The 23,162-nt window shown below is 40.0% G+C and overlaps 2 protein-coding genes across 2 annotated transcripts in view; one reads left to right on the top strand and one right to left on the bottom strand.

The window, feature by feature from the left end:
* The first annotated feature begins 1,266 nt into the window (after window positions 1-1,266).
* LOC108667619 lies at window positions 1,267-6,148 on the top strand. Its single transcript, XM_018154663.2, has 3 exons — window positions 1,267-1,318; window positions 3,375-3,482; window positions 4,028-6,148. Exons 1-3 carry the CDS (start codon window positions 1,267-1,269, stop codon window positions 4,432-4,434), a joined length of 567 nt encoding a protein of 188 aa, XP_018010152.2. The 3' UTR covers window positions 4,435-6,148.
* Window positions 6,149-6,164: 16 nt separating this feature from the next.
* The window catches only part of LOC108667618 (velvet complex subunit B-like), a 28,843-nt gene continuing 11,845 nt past the window's right edge, over window positions 6,165-23,162 (bottom strand). The window contains exons 5-9 of the mRNA XM_047882228.1: window positions 17,835-17,915; window positions 15,130-15,165; window positions 11,565-11,760; window positions 9,503-9,692; window positions 6,165-8,840 (exon numbers count right to left, since the gene is read on the bottom strand). Coding sequence (XP_047738184.1) covers window positions 8,739-8,840; window positions 9,503-9,692; window positions 11,565-11,760; window positions 15,130-15,165; window positions 17,835-17,915 — 605 coding nt within the window. The 3' untranslated portion in view covers window positions 6,165-8,738. The remainder of the gene's footprint in view (window positions 8,841-9,502; window positions 9,693-11,564; window positions 11,761-15,129; window positions 15,166-17,834; window positions 17,916-23,162) is intronic.

The raw sequence follows: 23,162 nt of genomic DNA, 5'->3' as shown, positions 1-23,162 counted from the left end.
ACACATGATTAGCCAGAAGCATTGAGGAAAGCCAACTGCAAGTCTCCGTTAATATTCTCACTTGAAGAGAAGTTCCCAACAACTAACATTTATCATTTTTCTTTATTATGATTCATACGAAAGGCTTAAGTGTTTCATGACAAATTTATAGTTCATGTTATTGTATAATAATATTAATATGTATGTATGTATAATATTAATAGAGAATGTTCAAAGACGTGCAACAAGGATAATTCCAGGCTTGAAGGGCAAGTCCTATGAAGAAAGATTGAAGATTATGAAGCTTCTCTGCTTGTTATGTGAAATCAGTCGTCTCGGTGATGATAGACACATATTACTTTTTAGTTTGAGGCGAAGTTTCTTCATATTTGAATATTGTATGCAATTGTTAATTTTATTTTCCCCCTGTGTTAAATAAATACTTTGAGAATTATTTATTCGAACTTGCATAATATTTATTCCTCAAGCGCGGATTTTTTTTTGTGATTAAACGTTACGTCGAACAAGAATAACAGTAAGTCGGGGCCTCGGGAGTGTTGGGACACATGATTAGCCAGAAGTTTGTTATAATTATATAAGTAATAACTAATAAGGCTAAAATTGGCCTAATGAGTAATGACTTATAATAAACGAGGGAATAAGTAAATTTTTAATTAGGTTAAGAAATTATTTACAGTTTACATTACCTAATTATATATTTTAATGTACGTACGATTCTATTGAACGTATTTTAACTCCACTTTTCCGATGGCGATGGCCATATCCCAGTTCCACCCACACTCTGGGCACAATAAACTGCATCCTGACAACCGTGACAAGTCGTCCCTGTGTATTTGGCAATGATTGTTAGCGGCCCAAGCCTCATCCTTTTATCCCCAACTAATGACTGAGATCAGGCTGGGCAGTGCAAAAGCACTCGAAGCCTTTAAACCTAATTATAAAAAAATTGTATGAGGGGTTGACGGTGTTTCTGATGGCTTGCAGGGCCGACTGGGAGTCAGTTAACAGTAGGACGTCCTGCGTTCTTAGTCTTGGGTCCAGACAACAAATCTGCAGAGCCTTCAGTATTGCAAAGAGCTCTGCACCAATGAATGCTGATTAATTTTCTTTCTAAGTAACTTATTAAATTATAATTTACGAAGTGTGTTATATAGCGTCATAGCAATAGCGGTATTCAACTTTTAAAACCAGCTGTATGAGCTAACAAATTGATTTTTTCACTTTCCATGGCATGGATGAGGATGATGGAGGGAATCTAGAGCCTAAATGACTTATGGTGATTTTCCTTTCACACCATTTATAGTACCAGAAACTAGAGGTATGTTTTAGGAATTTAGGATGATATTTGATAAATAATGATTATAATGAAACTTAAAAATGTGAAGAAAATTTTATCTCTAATAATCTTTCCATTAGTATATCTAATTACTGAGCATTGGAGGGCTAAACTGGAAAATTTGTTAGAAGCCCCTGAGAATTAGACAAAAATGCCCATGAATTTGGCCAATTTCTCTTTTTCTTAGTGCCCTTCCACAATTTAGCAAAAAAGAGCAAAACAATCTATTTTTACATGCAATTATTGAAATTACTTGAGAAATTATCATTTTTACCTGCGTTGTTAGAAAAAGGCTGCCTAGTATTTCAGATTTGTGTGACTGGCCTGGCCCACTGGGCACTGGGACTGCGGACTGGGGGGGGGCTAGGGTCCTAGGGAGATTAAGGACTAGGGAGTAGGGAGCGCATTCTTGTATCATATAGGTTATTAGACCACGTTAATCATATTCTTGTATCATATTATTGTGATCATGTCAGCACTGAAGAATAGGCCTGGTGTGGCCAGTTGCTAATTCATGTACTTTTTATGACTTGTTCACTGGAGATCTAAAAACAGGTCATTTGATGGGATCTTTTCAAAATTCATGTTAGTTTGATCAATCATCAAGCTACCTACTTGACTTATTGCCATTAAGATGTCTAAATAATTAGCATGGCATATTGTCTGGTTCAATGGGATGGGATGTCTGCCCTGGTGGCCTGGCTTTAGCATAATTTACTAGGGCTGATTCTTATCTTTGATTGCATGTCTCATCTCAACATCTGCCAATCCACTGTTTTCATTTTAACAAAAATAACTGGAACAAGCCATGCATCTCCCATCCTCTCTACCCTACCTATGACTATGAGGCTGATCCCAGTCAACTTAATAGATGTTCTAATGTTAGTAATGTAATTTTTCAACTAGCTTGAATATGGTAAGATATGATTATGATGCACAGTGCTCAATGATAAATGGTTGGTGCCCATAGGTTGCTTGAGTTGATATAAAATTGCCAGTGTAATGCAGAAAAGTAACCATTTTTCTGCCTAATCACTTTGTCATTCTAATGCAGAAACGTAACAATTTTTCTGTCTAACTAGGACACATCTGCTAAAAGTGCTGAAGACCCACACAAGTTGGCACAACTGAAAACACATATAAATCCAATGGAAGACTGGATATCATTTCAATCATATACTATTTGCATGTGAAACCTCTTGTGCCTGAACAACTAGTGCTAAGCAAAGCCTCTGTAGAAGCCCTTGGCCTGCAGAAGCTCTGCAGAACTCAAGAATTCTACCCTGAACATTTTAGTTTAATAAAATTTGAGGCTGCTAATCCATGTTTGACAGAAAACCAGCTTTTTGAGGACCAAAGACCTTTTTATCCTTAAGAGGGCTTATTTACCTTTGACAATTTCTACAGGTAATTTTTGCTGCATCCAATTCTTTGTGTGCCACTAGATGATTTTATGGCCATTTGTGAACATTGCAAAACATGATTCTTCACTGCTATGAAGTAGTCATCATAATAAGGTTTATAAGAGGGCAGGAAAACTGACATCAACATTTGTTTTTAACACAATTTATGGGCAATATTATACCCATTTTCATTCTGTTTGGGAAATGTTAAAACTGTTTTTTCTATATCATAACATATAGGTACCTTGGAGTGTAGCTACTAAATTTTGCAATCAGAAATTTATTTATTTGATGAATTTGAGAGAAATGAGGTTCAAGTGTCAAAAAACTGCTCTCTGCAAAATCAAATGATAACATGGGAAAATATGTATTGATCCTTAACTTTGCTTTTAGTACCACCTGTTCTGACTTAAAGAGAAAATGTCAGTTGAGACATTTGCTATTTTTTTGGAAGACCGCAATTTATGTTTACCTGTTGTATGTACATATCTCTAAATCTTGATACAAAATAATGAATGTAAAGTTTAAAGAGTATAAAATACATACTAATATTATTCTAGTGATAAATTTATTCTAGATCATCTTGAGATATTATTTCCAAGTTATGCAATTGATTGGGTAATGTTAATGTGCAGACCAGCCAGCAGGTACAAAAATGGATGGGTCAGTGTTTCGGCAGGTGCAGTCACCTGACAGCATTGTACAAAACTTGCCCGACAACTCTCCTAGACTTCGTTCTCAACGTGAGTGCTTTTCCTTGTTCATATCCTTTTTATGTGGGAGTTTTTGTATAAATTTTGATTAATCAGTAGGTATAAATTCTGAGTAATCAACTTATTTGTAAGATTTGCATTGATTGTTGACTATGCATTGCATCTCATTAACCCAACTGTACAAAATTAAGCCTAGCAACATTGATGATGGTTCAGATTTATTGCTTCATTCTTTTTAGGTTTTCACATTTTATCTTGGCAATTTTCTTTTGTTTCAGCTTGAAATTTTTGAGAGATGTTACAGAAATATTTAATTGAACCTATACATAGCTGAATGTGATAAATGATTAGATGATAGTAATTTATTCTTATCTTATCTTCATCTTCCAGACTTGGTTGAAAATTCCATACAATATCTTGTGGAAGATGAAAATGAACTGCAAAAACAATAAAGTTACATTTTATGAGATTTTGAACTCAGTCCAAAAGTCAGTAGGTATAAATTGGCTTTATGATGCTCTGAACCTGAAGCAGTTTGATTTCTGCATGATGATTGAAAAGTTTTTATGATGCAGGTAATTTGTCTGTGATGCTGCCTGCAAGTCGTGGCACACCTCACCAGCCAACAGTGTTCATGAACACAAGCTCAGTGAGCCTCACAGAAGAGTACAGAGTGCCCAGCCTGCCCAGTGAGCCTCTGCCACGTCACCTGACTCGCCGGCAGCAACCCTCCATGTCAACGCGCCCGACTCCTCAGCAGCGGGCATCACATGAGCCACAAAACGAGGGCCTCTCCCCTAAAGATATACTAGCCAAGACAATGGCCAAAGTCTGGTTTGAAAGAAATGCTGAAAAAGCTCATGCTACACTTAAGAGCGCGCAAATGGCAGCTCGCATGAAAGAGTTGAGGAAACAACTTGATTATATTGATGACACAGAATGGTATTATACGCCAATAGATGAACTGATTGGTCAGTACTAATGCTGTGAATGTTTAAATTAGCATCTTTTATGTCATTTACTACACGTCATTGAATTTGTTTGGTGAATGTAGTTTCATATAAAATTTGTAAATAAAACATTTTCCTTGGAGTGTCTCTAAGATTAATTTCTCTTTGCACATATTGTCAAAAGTAGTTGAAAGGATATTGAATTTGTAACTGTTGCCATAGTTTATTATGTTCACATTATTTGCTTATCTCTGACCAGGTTGTTTAAGTGCGAATTTCAGTAAATCTTATGCGTACAAAACAAGCTGCTGCCAATATTCACTAAGGCAGCAGCCAGAGATAGCGATCACCACAGACAGCAATAACAACATAAGAAGCAGCTACTTACGGGCATTCTGCTTGACGGCATAGGTTCTTACATGGAAATTCTATATTCTAAGTATTATATCCTGATCATTCTTTTGAGACGGTTAGCCAGTAAAATACTTTGAGATGAACTTTTGAGAGCAACTTGAATTGTTCTGAAATTCATATAGGATACATAATTTGCTAACATTTTTTAACAGAATCACTTCCAGAAAACTTCCACGCACTATAATGATACTGGCCTACTGCTTCTCATGTAGCAATACTCAATTATTTTGAATAATAAGTCTGCTTTTTGCTGTGGAATCTTTGCAACTTTTTCGTCACATTTAGTTTAACAGTAAATTGAAATAAATAAATGAATGAATCTTTTGCTTACCTAACTAAAGTGCATTGATATGCGTGAAATGCACATATATGGTGGCGTCTTTATTTACTGTGAGGTGTATAACACTTGGTATAATCTGTGACATTAAGAGATAAATTTTATGCTCGTGAGTGAACGCATTATATGTGTATTATTACCATGCTATCTAGGTTTCATTTGAATAGATTAATTTTATCCATTTATCCCAGCCTATCACTAATTTTTATATGTACGATAAGACAGGCATCGGTTTGTTGATAAAATTTATAGATATGGAGAGTGGTTTGGATACTCAACATTAATAAGTGTTTTGAGGAAAAGTTGCGAACAAATGTTGTGATGACCTGGTCGAATTTAGTAGAGCAGGAAATGCAGCTCATGTTGAAATTTTTAAACCAATTTGCAATAAGTGTAACCAACCCGTATGTATGTGATCATTCAATCGTTAGCTTGCTCATATAGACGAGGTTTTTGCGTTCATGTTGTGATGCGTCTAAAAGTGTTGAGTTCTATTCAGCCATCGCTGTGTGAGGTTAAAGCTCTTGTCCTCTAAAAGATTATCTTTACTGTATAGCTAACTAAGGATTCCTGAGATATTTGGAGTATCGTCAATTTCATGCCAGTGTGCTGCTGCTATGTACTGCCTAAGTATTAGGTCGCCGAGTGTATGAGGTTGCAGGTAAATTCGTTATGGATTCTTGGACAGGAACTAAAAAGTTTCGTGGTTCAATGCACCATGACACTGGATGATGGCACTGATGTTATCGATAATCTGTAACTCTGTCATTGATTTAAAATATATTAATACAATTTCTAGTGATATGCTTCGTTTATTTACGGCACGAATTCGCGATTTTTAATATTATCCCGAGACTAGCAATTTAAAGGAAATAATGTCCAGAAAGTAATCAAGTGTTGATTAATATAAAAAGGGATTAACTCGTTGACTATGCGCAGGTAAATATTGAATCATTTGTTGCTCTGATCCCAAGTAAACGTAATGATGGCTCATACTTGGTTTTTTTTTGCCTGAAGGTGAATCTCAAAATTCGAACAAAATGAACGTTTAAGGTAATTCCAGTTAAGGCCGGCATAAATCATCACCTAAAAGTACTTCCCACGTTTTATGACTAAAACCTAAAAGCAGCACTAACTTCATCATTCCTGGATGCCAGGAATGACTAGTATAACATCGTGGGAATAGCGACAACGGTTAAACTGTTCAGTTGCCACGCACAGAAGACGCGTCGCGCCCGTGGCAGACGCCTGTGTATCGTCTCAATTTATCGGCTAATTTGAAAAAATTCTAATTTAGCTTCTTTTGTTACAACGAATGGCATTAGCGTGACTGTTGAACTGGACGGCAATTGCTACAAATAAAGCTACAAAAGCAATTGTAGCTTTGAAAAGCTGCAATTGCTACACTCAAATATCCAATGGTTGTTATTACTTTTATAAGTTGCAGTGTTGATGTTGAGGTATGGAATTAATTAGCGTGTATTATGATCATATAATCTAAGAGCCGTGGCAGGCGCCCGTCATAAGCACCACGCGCCCTGGCGCTGCAAGTGTCTCACTTGTCAGAAGTGGGGCGCGCGTTCACAACCTTATTCGTAGAAGCAAATCAGGAACACAGAACAACAAATCGTGGTCTCAGTTCAACAAATTAATGTACAGTTTCTGGTACAAAATCATCGTAAACAAATGTACAGCATACTGCTGCACACACCAGAAATACGACAAAATAAAACTACCTTACAAAAGGCGAACTGAAGAACAGCGTGAAACAGGCACAGAGATGAAACGGAATCAAATGCATCTGTCGTGTGAAGCAACTGCTGGAAGGAAGTGTTCACTAGAAAATATCTAACCTTACAGTTAACAAGATTTACAAGTCAGTTATGGATTTTAATCAATACATAAGGATAGCTTGCAGTGCCTCACGGACTCCATGAGTATATAGGTATTATGGAACTGGTCAGTTGATAACAGCAAGTGCCTATCAATTCTGCCAAATGAAGTTTAAGTTCTTATAAAATGATTTTTCTAAGGAGATATTATTTTAGCTTTTGATATGCAGTTGTTATCACATCGTCTTAAATGATTCATTTAGTTATGATCAATGAATATAGGTAGTTACTCCACGTATAAATAATGCCGGCCGTATAGGATCAAAATTTTATTTACCGACGTCTTAACTGACACAAAAATTCAGTTTTAAGTATATATATCATCCTATTATGTTCAATACTCACCGATATATGTAAACCTATCTTATCTGCTCTTGGCTTATAAGGTCTCGGTTTCGGACCGTTGGAAGCTACTGCATCTGTCGAACTACTGCAATAGCATTTACCGATGCCGGTTAAATGTCACCCGTATGAATGGGAGATGCGCACGACTGCAGCGGAAATCTCGAGAAACTTAGCAAATTGAATATTCCTTTTATATAATGACGCTTTATTAGTGTCAATCAACTGCCCAGGGCCCTTCAGGAATCACGGAACGGCACCAGCATGGCACCGTCAAATGTACAGCAGATCTGATATCAGTTAGTTGTTGGTACCTCGTGACTTGCAGCTTCAGGAGGTATCGAGGTGGTTTTTAAAATTTAACCTTGCTTGACAAATAGAAAATTGCACGTGTTTGGTGTAGCGATTTTTGGAGTCACTTTAAGCAGATTCTTCACCAGCGATTGCGGGGTATCCAATGGGGATCCATGAAGAAATATAATCTACGCAATGGATATGGTAGCTGCACCAACCAAAGTGAGCGCAAACTCTTTGAATGTTGACTCTGTTCCTCATCGTCGGAAGACCAACAGTTGCGAGCTTCATGAGAAGCGGCCTCTGGAAGTGACGTTTGAACTTTCAACGGATGGAAGGACCAGGCAGGAATCGAAGATGAAGTGGGAATGTTCAGAGGAGGCACGGGGTAGGATGAAGTGCCGTTCTTCAGAAGACGATTGTTCGTTATGCGCTTGGCCAGCTTCGTGAGGTTCGTGTGAGAGTAAGACGAAGATGAAGACGTGATCACCAGCTCTTCCTGGAAGACGTCGTCGTCATCAGACGGCTGATAAGGGCTTTGAGACGTGCCCTCGGATAGGGTCTCAGGGAGAGACGACCCCCAAAAAGACCCTCGGCTGCTGGCGTAACTTGGTCTGCTGTTGGTGCGGCTTGATTTGCTCCCGCTGCGGCTGGGCTTGTCATTGTGGTATTTGTGGTTGCCAAAATGCGTGTTATGAACGTTGAAGTTCATATCGCAATGTCGGTCGCTGCGATAATCGCAGTGCCGGCCAAGACTTTCGTTTTTCGAGTAACTTTTCTTGCAGCTGGAATTTTCCGAAGCGTCGCGGACCTCCGATTGCCCGTCGGAAATCTGAAAGAGCTCCTCTCTAGGGAGTGCCAAATCTCGGTAGTGATGTTGACAATCATGTTGGTGGTGGTGCTCGTGGTGATGGTGGTAGTAGTGAACATCATTCGTAGAGTGCCGCTTATGGTGCAAGAATTGGCTACGTGGACCTGCGTCGTATGTCAAGTGTAGTGATGGTGAAGAGTCTGCTCGTGGGGCTTGCTGTCAACTGATCCCTGAAGGGCTCGACGTTCATACCTCCTGCAGGTATTTCGTGGGACACACTCCTTGCTGGTGGTCACCGTTACGGATCATCACCATGCCATCGATCTCATCGCCAACTTGTATCACGATCTGCAAAAGAAACATCAGAGTTACTACGATAGTCGTATCATTGCTAGTATCAGTATCATTAGTTCTTAGTGATACTGAAAATTAATAACTAATTGCAGGTGATGTCACTTAGAACTGGCAAGAATTACCAACAACCATAACCAATGGAAATGGTGCTTGCGCACAAACAACCAAGTTTTTTACTCCGGGTGCATGGCCATATTTTTCTTGAACGACTCTGTGAAGTCTGCCTAATTTCTAATTCTTAAAAAATTGTTCCTTTCTTCCCCTGACTTGGACACACCAGGTAGAAAGTTAACGCCGTTTTCTAGGTGCCGTCTAAATCCTTATTTTTCAAGTTAAGCTCTTGACTAGAGGTTCTTGCTTTGCCACGAGCGCTATTCAATTACTGATTACTAAATGATTATTCTGCTGAAATTATTTCCTCAATGAAGTTTTTGTAACATTTTCCTATAGTTATCTTTTAAAAAAAGCCTTTTTTCACAACCGGTCTCTGCATATTTGAGTAGAGCTTCCCAATTGCGCAGTCCCTCAATAGTGTTAGGGCAAATATTGACACTTGTCCCAATGCAGCACGGTAAATAAACATGCGGAAACAATAGTGCTTTCTTAATAATAATAATACTAATAACTGTGAGTAATTTATAAGACTTCAATCTTACCTGATCCCTGAGGAGTTTGAGCCCGCGGTCACCGTCAGTGACCTGCAGGTTGTGGGTGACCTGCAGAGGCCGTTCCCCGTTGTTGAGGCGCGACACATACTTGGAGGGGAAGAAACCTGTGCGCCCCATGCACTTGCCCTGCCACCAGTCGATGTCGCTCGTGTCTGTCACCGTCACTTTGTAGCCAGCGCTGCAAGTACGAAGTGCCCGTCATGCAATGAAGTGCACGTCACGCACGCAGAGTACACGTCACGCACGCAGAGTACATGTCACGTACTGAAGTACACGTGACGCACGTAGAGTATACGTCACGTACACGTCACGCACTGAAGTACACGTCACGCACTGAAGTACACGTCATGCACGTAGAGTATATGTCACGTACACGTCACGCACTGAAGTACACGTCACGCACGTAGAGTACATGTCACGTACATGTCACGCACTGAAGTATACGCCACGTATGCAGAGTACATCATGCACGAGTAGATTACGCCACGTATGCAGCACACGTGCACTAGTGCAGCAATGCCATGGACCGGAAAAAATGTTCGCATGCCAAAAAATGCTCGTGAATGTGCTTATGAAATGCGCTCTTCATGTGGCAAAAAATGCGAGTGTGAATGCCACACGAAGGGCGCATGAATGCCGAAAAGTGTGTGAATATCACAAGAATTGAGTTTATGTTAGAAAAATGTGCTAATATCACCAGAAAAAGTGTTCATTTCACAAAATGCGTATGAATGCCCTATTAGAAAGGCACAAGACTAATTGCAAGAAATCACGAGAAATTCTCAGGAAAGTGTGAATGACGGGTCGGAAGCATCTGAATTCACAGCATTAGCGTGTGAAATTGTAATAAGTGCTTTTATTTACTCTATGTTACATAAAACGTGTTGGAGATATCCGCACGAAAATGAGTTTATCTAAATAACAATTACATGTGAATATCAAAATCAAATCCTCTGAATCCAACAAGAGAGCAAGAAAACAAGCGTCAATGAAAACTGGCGAATATCGAAGCAAAAATCGCCATTTAAAGCTCCTTTAAAAAAATCGTCTCGGCACGTGTCATTCGTAACGTTTGGTTTCAAGGGGATTTTTGTTTCTTTTTTTTCCTTGACTTCCTTTTACTAGCTATTGGATTGTTCGACGTCGGCCACAGAATATTTATATTTAGACTTAAATTCATTTTGCTCCCACCGAGAAGCACTGCCGTCCGTTACGATTTCAGATTGATTAAAAGCCAAGCCGTGTCTTCGGAATTTCAAGTTTTTAGGTTGCCTGGAAGGCTCAACCGGTTTACAACTTGTGAGCGAAGTTTAGTGCAAGCCAAGCGAGATCTGTTAAACTTTTAACTAAGTTTACAGTGAGAAGAAGTGAGCTCAGACAGCGTTCCTGCCAGATGTGCTCGGCATACACTTAGTCTGCTTACTTAGTTATGATAATTTTGACGTTCTTTGAGAACGTCGACATGGAAAACCATAACCCGACAGGAGAGTATACAAAATACATTTCACCACGCTTCCGTTCACTCACCACAGGTCAATTCACCACTAACAGATTTATTCGTTCGATGGTCATTCTACCACCCACTACCTGCCGTTCATCACTCACCGCACGCCGGTTCACTACTCTCCACACCGGTTCACCGCTCACCACGCCGGTTCACCACTCACCCCACACCGGTTCACCACTCACCACACCGGTTCACCACTCACCACACCGGTTCACCACTCACCATGGACAGGGCGAGGTGCTGGCAGACCAAAGTGACTCGTATTGTCACCACGCACCTTAGTGACAGGAGAGGGACAGGGCGAGGTGCTGGCAGACCAAAGTGACTCGTATTGTCACCACGCACCTTAGTGACAGGAGAGGGACAGGACGAGGTGCTGGCAGACCAAAGTGACTCGTATCGTCACCACGCACCTTAGTGACAGGAGAGGGACAGGGCGAGGTGCTGGCAGACCAAATTGATCGTGACCACGCACCTCAGTGACAGGAGACGGACAGGGCGAGGTGCTGGCAGACCAAAGTGACTTGCTTAGTGACCACGTACCTTAGTGACAGGAGATGGACAGGGCGAGGTGCTGGCAGACCAAATTGATCGTGACCACACACCTTAGTGACAGGAGACGGACAGGGCGAGGTGCTGGCAGAGCTCAGCGACTTGTTGTCGTCGGGCAGTTCCACAGAACTCATGCGGGTCGCGCGCCCTGACATCAGACGGCGGTGGTTCACGGGACTGGACGGTGCTGGAGGACAAGGCTCATCAGAGTCTTGAAGACGAACGTCATAAGTTTCATGGTCATCTTAATTTCGGTAGCCATCTTGAGTTTGGCATTCATCTTGATTTGAGTGGTAAATAGGCTTTGCAGTCGAAAATATTTGGCGGGCATCGTGAGTTATTCATTTCATGAGTTACTCGGTTATACCGATTATACTCGATCACCGTAAGTTACTCGGTCATAGTTAATTATTTGATTATCCTAATTTTTTCACTCTCTGGAAGTTGTTATTCTCTTCTCTAATAAGAATATGTGGTGAATGTTGGATTATAGATTTCAGACGCTGCCGGTTAATGCTTTTGTTAATTACGTACAATTTCGATCTAAAAGGGTAATGTTGAAATCATTCAGAGAATTGTATCCGTTTCAACGCTTCACAAAACCCTTGACTTGGAGGTTTAAAGTTAAAAGTTCGGATCAAACATGAGTGAATTAGAATCAAGGGAGTAGGTATTTTGAAATGCGAAGGATAAGGCTTAAGTTTCACGTAAGATGAAAAGATAAGACTTTAGGTCAATATTGGACCGCCCAGTTCGGCAGTGCTAATTCGAAGTAGATAATTTATTTTAGCTATTTCTGTTTTATGAAAGATTTGCAATGTTTTAACTTTGATATGGTAACTCAAATTTGTTGAGCACATATTAATAAATTCATTAGCAATAAGCCACAGTCATCTAATGTGCTACGACAATGTGCCCAGATTATTAGTGACATTTAAACCCACTTTCATGAGAATATCAAGGCCATTGGGCCATGAACACGTAAAATTATTTAAGTCTTTCAAGTTTCAAAAGGTTGATGGGTCACAATACCGTCAAAATATTTGGACCATAATATAGTGCCTCAATGAGGCTTGAAATATACGTGCACGTTGTACAAAATATTGGACATAACCATCAGCTACCAATATGGTTGCGGATGTGAAAATGGCAGGATAATGAGCTAATTGGTGATCTGGATGTGTTGGCTTAACTAATAGCAATTGATTAGCCGCCCAGCGCGTTCAGAAGTTGTTAAAATGTATCCCGACAACTTATATAGTTTATGTACAGAACAAATTTGTTTATGCTGGTATAGTTTGAACTCTAACAATTATTTATGGTTCTTAGAGGTTCAAAGTTATTACCAAGTACCTTACAAAGAAGGCAATGTGCGCTGTACATTGAAGAAGGCTGTGCGTGGGGATGGTCTAACGTGTCATAATCCGTCAAACTTATAATAATGCAGTAAATTCATTCAGCCAGTGACTAAATGTGAATATAATAATTAGTGACTAGGCAATAAGTAATGATTCTTCAAATGGACTAACACAAGACAGAAGCACAAGATGGTTAATAACTCAACTAAAATACTAGAAACGAAAGTTACTTGACTCATGCTCAACTAAAACTGAATTGTGCGATCTGCTTAAGAAATATTTTAATATATTGAAGCTATTCAGTTTAGGAGAAAGTGCATTGGGTTATACAAATGCATGCATATATATATATATATATATACAGCCGTCATCAACTTGTCAAGTTGCGTCGTACTAAAGCGACTTAGCATTAATTGGTTCAGATTTCAGAAACGGTTGGCAGCGCGAAGCGAGCAGAAGCACAACATCTCGCTGCTCGGAGAATTCCATTATTTACAGGCAATAGCGAACACAAGTTTAATCAGAATTCAGCGAAGAAATATTAGCAATAAATAAATCTTAAAGCAGTAATTCCTTAACTAAGCATAGCGATATTCAATTATTAACACCATCGGATCACATCACACACTTTATTGCATTGCCGGTGACGCCGCCTGGGAGGGAGTCTCATCTAGAATCGTGATTAGTCTCAAGTTTCAAGGAATCGTAACTTAGAGTTTCATGTTCGTATCAAGACCGATTATTCGAAATTGTAAATGGCAATGGGTGATAAGTTTAAGCAGCCAGGTATTTTTTAGCGTCCGGTTTGAGAGAAGCAGCACAGTATACAGACAGCTTGTAGTTGTCTTGAGTTTTCAACTTGAGCTTACAAGGGTAAAAATTGGCGTTATTCCTTTTTTTCTCTCGTGCAAAAGTTCCAGGACTTAACTTCACTGTTACCCAACAGTGTGAAGCAGTATCCACGTTAATTAACGACTCGCCTTTTTCCCTGCAATGTCCCTCCATTTTGTCCCGGGCCCGTTCCATACCAAAAGAGTTCATACTTTTCCACCCTATATAAGTTGAGGCACAATGGAGGCTCATGCCATGCCGAAAGAGTTCAACCTCATTCGTAATTTTCCACCCTAGTTGAGGCGTGATGGAGGCTCACGCCATACCGAGAGAGTTCGACCTCATGCGTGATTTCCCAACCTGGTTGAGGCGTGACGGAGGCTCCTGCCACCCTGGCCGATTACGTCTTCATTGCAGCACTTCCGCAACACGTAAGTGGCTACTGGCTAAGTGTACTTAGCGACGTTTTGATAATCCGGCCCCTGGCTGAGAAATTCAGCGCGGTCTTCTGAGGTCTCGTACGAGGCGTCCTCCTGCGATACTATCTTCATACGACACAACCACATAGTTACATACATTTAGTCCACCTGAAAGTCGCGAAGTAAAATTGTTTCAGCAAAATACGAAGAAACTGTCCATATGCTTAAAAATTTTCAATAACTATAAGATTACTGCACAGTTCATTACTGAATTCGCCTAATGTTCATAACTTCCATTTAATGTTTGACCGTATTTTATTTTTTCTTCTCATTTTAATGATACTTAATGAGCCGTAGCCATAAAATAAATACGTCACCGAAGCTCCAAACTTCGTGATACTCAAACTCTGTCTTCGGTTGCACCCTTGCCAGATGAGAACAATCTTGCATCCATGCAAGATGAAATACTCTGGCAAACCTCTTTCACCGGCGAAAAAGGCATGTATACGGGAGCAAAAAGCAATACATTCTCATTGAATGTAATTCGTGTGGAAGCACAGGGTTGATCAAGTCGATCTCGAGCGGGCAACGTGATAGCCACATTCACGTTCATTCTGAGACGTATTTCAGAAGAAAGCTTATTAGAATTATGGTGATAAAAAGTTCTTAGGTCACGACTGAGGGCTGTGCATTGCACAGCAAGGAAAATAATTAAAAAGACGCAATAGAGGTCAAACTTTCAGGATTTGCGTGCAGAGACAAGATGCAACGATTTCACCTTGACGATGCAGAGGTTACACTTGCAAATTGCGCATGCATAGAAATGTGAAAACGAGGTCAACTAGACGCAGTAGAGGTCATACTTTCAGATTGCACATGCACAAAAATGTAGATATGAGGTCAAAAAGAGGCTTCAGAGGTCACACTTAGACTGACGATGCCACGTACTGTGGTGCATGCTCAGGACATCCACGAAGTTGTCAACTGCCAGGTGGGGAGAGGGGGGACCCATACCGTGGGGGGACGGGGGACGAAAGACGCCATTAGAGGACACATGACACAGTCGCGGGCCACTGCCCCGAGCTCATCGCATCGACATGAGGTCAGATACTTTAAAACTATGGTGGTCGTTGATCCTTAACATCGGATTTTCCTAAATTTTAAATTATCAGAAGTCATAGTTTCATGTTCAAGATAGATGAACGTATCTTTATAGTTATTATTGTTTGATTATGCGATTAAGATGTTCCCATAGTTTCTGAGTACCTGGCCTATAGTCAGACCGACACACACAAACCCTCATGGAGCCAACGTGGCCAAGCCAATGCCCACATGAAGCCAGTCATTGTAGGGCCAATATTGACGACCAGACGCAATGTAAATTAAAGACAGTAAGTTGCTTATGTTGGCGCCGCTTGGCCACTAAAGGCTCAAATTTGTAGTCCAGCATGATGCCTTTACATAACATATGCGATTGGCAACACATTGTGGTCCATGACATACAGTATGTATGAGCAGCACAACGTTATCCCACGACATATGTGTTGAGCAACACACGCATTAACTTTGTGTGTTGGTATAGCACATTAAGGCCCTTGCAATCGCAACCCGAACTCTGAATTTACCACTTAAGTCATTTAAGGAAACGACCATATTACAATATGTGAATTGAAATAGCCCTCAAGCAAATTTATGAATGCGTACATTCAGTAAGTTCGGAGTTTCGATTAGGGTTGCGTCTACACATTTCAAGATGCCTTAATAGTCTATCAGCTAATTTTTGTATACTACCTGATCTTCGCTAAGTACCGGCTAACAGCTTTCTCTAATCAATTAGCAAATTATCTCAGTTCTAATAGATTAAACATTCTTCAAAATATTTTTAGGCGCAATGGATAACTATGAAACAAACACTGGATTTCACGCTTATCAATGAACAACTGTACATGCATCAATTGAACTCATGAACAACATGAATATCTAGGTCATTTTACTTCTATAACTCCGGTCTTATAACTTCTAATAATAATGACAACACAAATAGGATATAAGACTCGCTGCTCATTTTTTTCGAACTTAGCAAAACATTGAAATTCATAAAAATTGTTTTCGAAAATAAGACGTTCAACTTGAAGACTTTCAGAACGAAGGCAAGCACTCCCGCATTTCTGACCGCAATCTGAATATTGCGAGGCTGTCATTATATTTTGGATAATATCAAATAAAATGTGAAGAGATGACGTCATGATGAATCAATCGGCTTTGGTTATAGTTTCACTATTTCGAACAGAGTGCTTGCCTGTTGATATATGCAATGAGTTAAAACGTCAAGAGGAAATTACTGAACATCTTGAAATCAAACCACCGAACAAGTGAAGTTTGTGGACCGACAAACATTCTTGTAACTGATTCCAAAAGGAACTTTATAGGTTTTAACGAGAGGAAATAATGACGTATGGTGAGGGCAAGTTTAGATTTTTTATTTTTTTTTTTCGAAAAGATGATATGAAAAAATGCCACTTGTAGCTGGTTAAATTATTGAAGATGAGAATAAAATTGTATATTTTAACACCTTTCCTCAAACAGAGCAACGGAAGTCCGAGCGAAAAAAATCAATTTCTTGAAAACTAGGAACAATAGCAAGAAACAATCGCAAGAAAAAGAACAGAAAATTCAAATATATATCTGTTTACGCAAGACAAACATCGAATTAAAATGAAAAAACTCTACCAAGGAACGGAATTCTGAAGAAAGCTTGAGAAAGGATGAGGAAAGTTGTTGAATAGAGTAAGAGTTAAGTAAGACTTGAAGTTAGAGCCATGAAATAGTAAGATTCTAAAGTAGTTGGTGAGAAATCACCGTGGAACAGCAGAACCTGAGGAGTTCGCGGAGAAAGATATCAGGTTTAAATTAGATAAAAGTGGCGGAAAGATATGAAGCAGAGCCCCAATAATAAAATTCAATCGTATTAATTTAGGAAGAGTGTATCTAGAGTTCAAGATGTCACTATCTATGGACACTTACTGGACCTAAAATGCAATTTTCTAGTAAGGAGTGCACTGAAAACTTTAGGCAGCCGAAACGTAAAATTGTTTCACTTCTTTCGAATTCATAACTTTTTCAAATGGACACCTAAAAGACTATGCTATGACCTATCCAGTTTTATCTGTTGCCTAATAGGCCAGAGAGGTTTTTGACTGATTAAACGTCGTTTGACTGCTACTTCTCTGTGGGGCTATTTCTGACAAGATTCGGCTAGAGAAGCGATGGGCAGTTGAGCCGTTGTCTGATTACCACTACTTGTGGTAGGCGAATTTAGGCCACCAATGATAAAGGCGAGATGAGACGAACTAAAGAAATATTATCACATGAAATGTACAAAGCGAGGTACCGAGATTCGAAGAAGAGTAAAGTATGGACAACCGAGGTAGAGGTAGTTAAGAATTTATGTTAAATTAGGTTCCAGGCGAAAAATCAGCTACAACAGAAATGAATCATGGGACGCGTAGTATTAAAAGATGAGTGATAGGAGCATTATAGTGGAAATAAAATAATTTAATTAGCACTTAAAATCATGTAGAAAAATTAGGAATGAAATATACAGTATGAATAAAGCAAAAAGTAAAATAGTGGTAAGAGTATAGTAAGAGTACCAGTGTAGCTGTGCAGGCGTGGACACAGACAAGAGGATGGTTTGGGTCTTCTGAAGAAGGAACTGAGGCTCCCACGGAGCTCTGCGAAGAGAAAGCAATGCAAAAAAGACAACACAAACAACAACAGCGCTATACATACGCAAACAACAGCGATATTCACACGAAAACTAACAGCAACAAATCTGCTTGTCCTCGCTCTTCCTTCAGTGCTGCTCTTTAGTTATCGATCCGAGTAAGGCTGCAAACGAGTCTGTTTTGGTTTATCGTGTCTACAACCCTTGACCTGCTTTACGGTCACGTTTAACAAATTCGTAGCGCAATTATTGTACCCACAATACCTGACTCAGGTCATAGGGATTTAACATGTTTTAAAGTTCAACAAAACAACCGCATCTCGTTTGTTGCGACTTTGATCCGGTGTCAGGGATGAAGAGCTGCCCAATCCTGCTTCATAATGAGCCCGTCAGGAATGATATTAAATCAGGTTAACGAGCTCAGAGTTATGGAGCTTTGAGTTTTGGCTTAGATTTTTGAGCTTAGATTTAGAGGAAAATAATTGATAGAAATGAAAATTTGCTACGTCTTCACGGGAGGCCACGATAAGATTCTCGAGTGTTTTTTAACCTTCTACAAGCTAGCTTAATTATAATATTTCTCGATTGCTTGAATCTCAAATTCACTAAAAATTTAAAAGCGAAAAAATCTCCACAAAAATTCAACATATCTCTGTTGAAAACGTTGCGTTGATAGATAAATTGGATAATGATAGATAACATGACCGTGGGGCCGAGACTGCTTGTACAACCTTACACCGTCAACGCCCGGCTGCAGTGAACAACATGTGCTGGTGCGTGACGAGCGTTGGTCCACAACGCACATATAGAGAGGGCGTTTGTACACAACTGGTTACAGTGAAACGTATGTGAACAAAGTGATGGCTGAAGGTGCAATGTTTGTTTACAATATCGTATGCCGAGCGATGAGCAGCGCGTGAGCACCGTGGCGGGAGGACGCGGCCCTTCCTGGAGGGAAGAGTCGGGGCTGTCCAGCGAGAAGCTCTTCATGCGCAGACTGAGACGCTGTCGGACGGGGCTTAGAGGGGCTGTTGAACGCCTGGTGCTTAGTTGTGCTAAGTAATGATTTGGTTGTTGTGTCATCGTGTACTGGCGATGTGTCATCGTGTACTGACGATGTGTCATCGTGTACATCTTGCACTAACTTGTGTCATTGTGTACTGACTGTTGGTAATGTGGTGCTACGGTGTAATCTGCGTCTTGGTGCACTAACTGCTGGTGGTGGAGCTCCGGTATGACATACGTTATCGTGTATACTGACTTGGTAATGGTGCTACGTACGGTATAACCTGCGGCATGGTGTACTGACTGTTGGTAATGGTTCTAAGGTATAACTTGTGTCATTGTCTAGGAAACGATGATTTCAAACAACTGGTGGTGGTGGTGCTAGGTCATTACAGTATATAGTAGCAGATGACTTTAAACTGTTGTTAGCCAAGACATATTCGGCGTTATCGTGTACTAAATGATACATTTTTAAACAACGTTATTGTGATTGTAAATCCAGCATTGATGGTGGCTGTGGTTTGAGCATGAATGGTGGTTCGTTTCTATATTCAGGAAGGGCCAGATTTAAGAGCAAGAAATAATTTAGTGATAATCAATAAGGGAAATATACACGTGGCATTCCAGCAAAACATTTTTGGAAGAAAGTATATTGTAACACTGCACATAGAAGTTCAAATTGTTAGTAGTTTAAACATATAAATGCAAGGAAAGAAGTTTGGATATGAAAAAGATTGAGCAATTTGATATAAAACAATTGGAACCTAAGTTCACGCTGTTATTAAGGCCGCAGTCTTTACCCAATACGTGAGATAACTTGCGTCTCGCCACATTGGACCAACAGGTCCACGATGGATCCTTTGCGGGTCAAATATCTCCGACCTTTATCTTTGATAAACGTTGTACAATTTACAAATATCATACGATTATATTGAATTTTTTCTATTGTATTGTTGAAAAGTCTTTTCTCTGGACGCGCCTGCAACGGTGACATCCAATGCGACGGAAGGCGCTGTGGGAGGAAACGTGCTGGCTGAGACTGCTGCGGCCACAGCGTCGGTGCATTTCCAGTTCGTTGCGTATTTTACGAATCTCTCTCAGTTGAACAACGTTATAATTTCTGTAGATGGTGCATTGAGCATTCCACTAGTGCCTTATACATTATATTTTATGTAAGTCCAAAGCTCGATAAAAATTTCTTCGAATATGTAATCGTCAGAAAAAGCTGTCATTCGTAAAACAAAGAAAAGGAGTTATTTGACACAAATAATAAGTTAGTCAGTAAGTAAGTAAAAAAATCTGGTAGCTAGTTAGTAGTTAGTCAACCAGTAAGCCGGAGAATTAGTCAACAAGTTAATAAGCAAAATTTTCAGTAAATTTGACTGAAAGTGAGCCAGCATGTTATGTCATCCACTTAATTAGCAAGTTAGTTTGAGGTAATGAAAGCAATCCAAACTGGACAACACTCCACACTTAAAAACACTCCATATTCACCCGTGATAGACGAGATGTTTTTTCGTCCATCACTCGAAGGAATGCATTGCTCAGTTGTTGAATTGTTCTCAGAATTTAGTTGTTTCAGCAGTGTATCCCTCATAATTTCTAGTTCACTCTTCATTGTCCTTGGTTCGTTTTCATTTACTTACTTCATTCTTGACAAGATTTGTTTCAATTGCCGTTGAATTTGGTAATTTTCTCACTGAATTCTATTATCATTGTATTCGGTCCATATTTGCAATTGAGTCACTCAGGTGACAAATATTCAAAAACGGAACTTGCTGAACCTGATTCATGAAAAATTCTTGAATGATCTTGCCTTAAATTACGGAATTTTGCGGTGAGGTATTTCGTTGATTGCGCGTCATTAAACCGTGATTTTAAACGTCATTTTATCGTGATTTCAAACGCCGCGACTGTGATTGACAGGAGTGATTCTCACCGAGAACCGAGATTGACAGTTAAATTTCAATGTTGGAGATCAGAAATTGTTTGAGAATCCGGACGCGGGTGTTGAACTACGACTTGCATTTTCAGGTTAGCAAACAAGAGTCACGACTTGCAGCAGGTTCACGTCAGGAATGAAGAATCGCGTCAGACAGAAGGTTCAGGTCAAGGATTAAGAATCACCTTCGGCTGTCAGTTCAGGTCAGTGATGAACCATTATGTTTGGCAGCAGGTTCTTCTCAGGGATGAACCACGAAAACTTGCCGAAGGTTCAGGTCAGGGATGAACCACGATAACTTGCAGCAGGTTCTCTTCAGGGCTGAACCACTACGTCTGGCAGCAGGTTCAGGTCAGGGATGAACCACGAAAACTTGCAGCAGGTGTTTCATCTGACTCAGCTTATGGAGAAGCAGGGGTGGTAAGGAATAACATTTTCAAGCTTGCTTAGTCCATTTTCATCTAACTGGATGAAAAGTTTTGCTCTGGCATCAGGAACATGTACATGAAACTAATGCGTTTAATAATTTTTACAACTAATGATAATAAATTGAATAAATAATTTTTACAACTAAAAAATTCACCAGTCGTCAAAACCGACACAATGGAAACAGAAGGAAAGACAACCTACAGTTTAACAGGCAGGGAAGTTTGTAGTTTCTTCAATGAAAACCACCTTGTTTCTTTGGAATAAGATCTCTGACACGGCACACTGAGCTCACTAAACTGGTACAGTCCATTAATAAAGTTTATTATTCATAAATCCCTCCTGCAACTCTTATACGATGCAACTCTTATACGAGACAGAACAGTTCTTTATTTCTGCTGTGCACTGCATGAGTGCACGATAACTTTATTGGATAAATTAAATTAAAGCGTGGATTGCAAAGCATAATTCACGCTGGATCGTTGAGTATATTGATGCTAGCAAAGGAACTTTCGTGGGATTTTCAGCGCTGCTCAATCAGAAACGTCCACGGATGTCGTCTGATGTGAGAAACGTCCACGGATGTCGTCTGATGTGAGAAACGTCCACGGATGTTGCACTCACATCATCGGTGGTTTTTATTTTATTATAACTTTCATGGCAGGCATACGATGATTTGATTTATTTCCGAACAATTGAACATCGTAGTTCCAGTAGTCCAACTTCTTCACATCACATCCAAGAATATTTTAGTAAGCGGAAGGCGATGCGTAGGGAACCGCCTTCATAAAGTTGGCTCTTAAACCATCTTCTTGTTTACAGTAGAGGCAGAGGAAATGGATTCTGCATCGAATGATAAAATATAAATGATATTCATGTTATAAATGATCTAAATTTATAAATGATCTTAATATTGCTACTCAGATCTTACAAAACTGGTGTCAAAGTCGTGAATGTCTAAAAAACTGATTTTGGTCGTCAACTTTAACAGTCTGCTTTTATGGTCACGTCATAGAGGGCGTTAGCGTGGAACGTAAATAAGTGCAAGTATTGTTCGTGTGTTCGTGTTTTGTCTTTTTTTTAGTACAGAGTTTAGGTTTAATAATTCAATGATTTGCTGCTTACCGCCTATAGTAGATAAGCAAATAGTAAGAAATAATTAATGAGTATCAATCACAATTTTTCTGTTCCCAGCCTTGATGATAACCTTTTAAGTAATGTAAGATTTTTAAAGCAAAAATAATTGTAACTGTCGCAGATTTTCTGCTCTCGCTTCAAATTTTTTTAGCGTTTTTGCTTAAAGTCGATGTTCTAAAAGCTGTTGACTCTGCGGCAGCCATGTTGATGATGGGAATTCAGACACGTTTTTAAAGATGACCGAGTTCAAAATTTCAACGGAACTCTTGGGCCAAGTCCGCCAAGGCTGTTTACTCGACTTCCTCGCTCGGGCGCATCTTAGCAATTTTCATTTCCGCAAGTTTGCCACATCAATATGCCTCGCTCACGCCGCCCAAGTTGGCAAGTCTGTCGGCTATCTCCGGTCGGCAATCGTCGGAATTTCACACCAACTGTCGCCGATCACGCAGAATGGTTTCCAGTTTGTTTCGCTCAACTGGAAGGTTCCTGCCTGTCAAAGATATGTGTCGGCAACGGCAAGGCTGTCGGGACCTTACCGTATGCGGGCGCCAGTGAGCTGCATTCGCTCCTGCCATATACGGGAATGCAGCAGCTCTAACGATGATCTTACATGCACTGCGGCGATCGTCTGTTCTATGGGGATTGCTGGGCTACGGTGACCACATATGGCGTATGGGATAAGGTAGTGTGTTCGCTTGCCGCGCCAGGGTTTAGCTTGCATAGTTTATAACGCCACTGTCTCTC

Source organism: Hyalella azteca, unplaced genomic scaffold (genome assembly GCF_000764305.2).
Source record: "Hyalella azteca isolate HAZT.00-mixed unplaced genomic scaffold, Hazt_2.0.2 contig9951, whole genome shotgun sequence".
Classification (NCBI taxonomy): domain Eukaryota; kingdom Metazoa; phylum Arthropoda; class Malacostraca; order Amphipoda; family Hyalellidae; genus Hyalella; species Hyalella azteca.
Note: the sequence above shows the minus strand (reverse complement) of the source record. Positions and strands in the feature narration are given on the sequence as shown.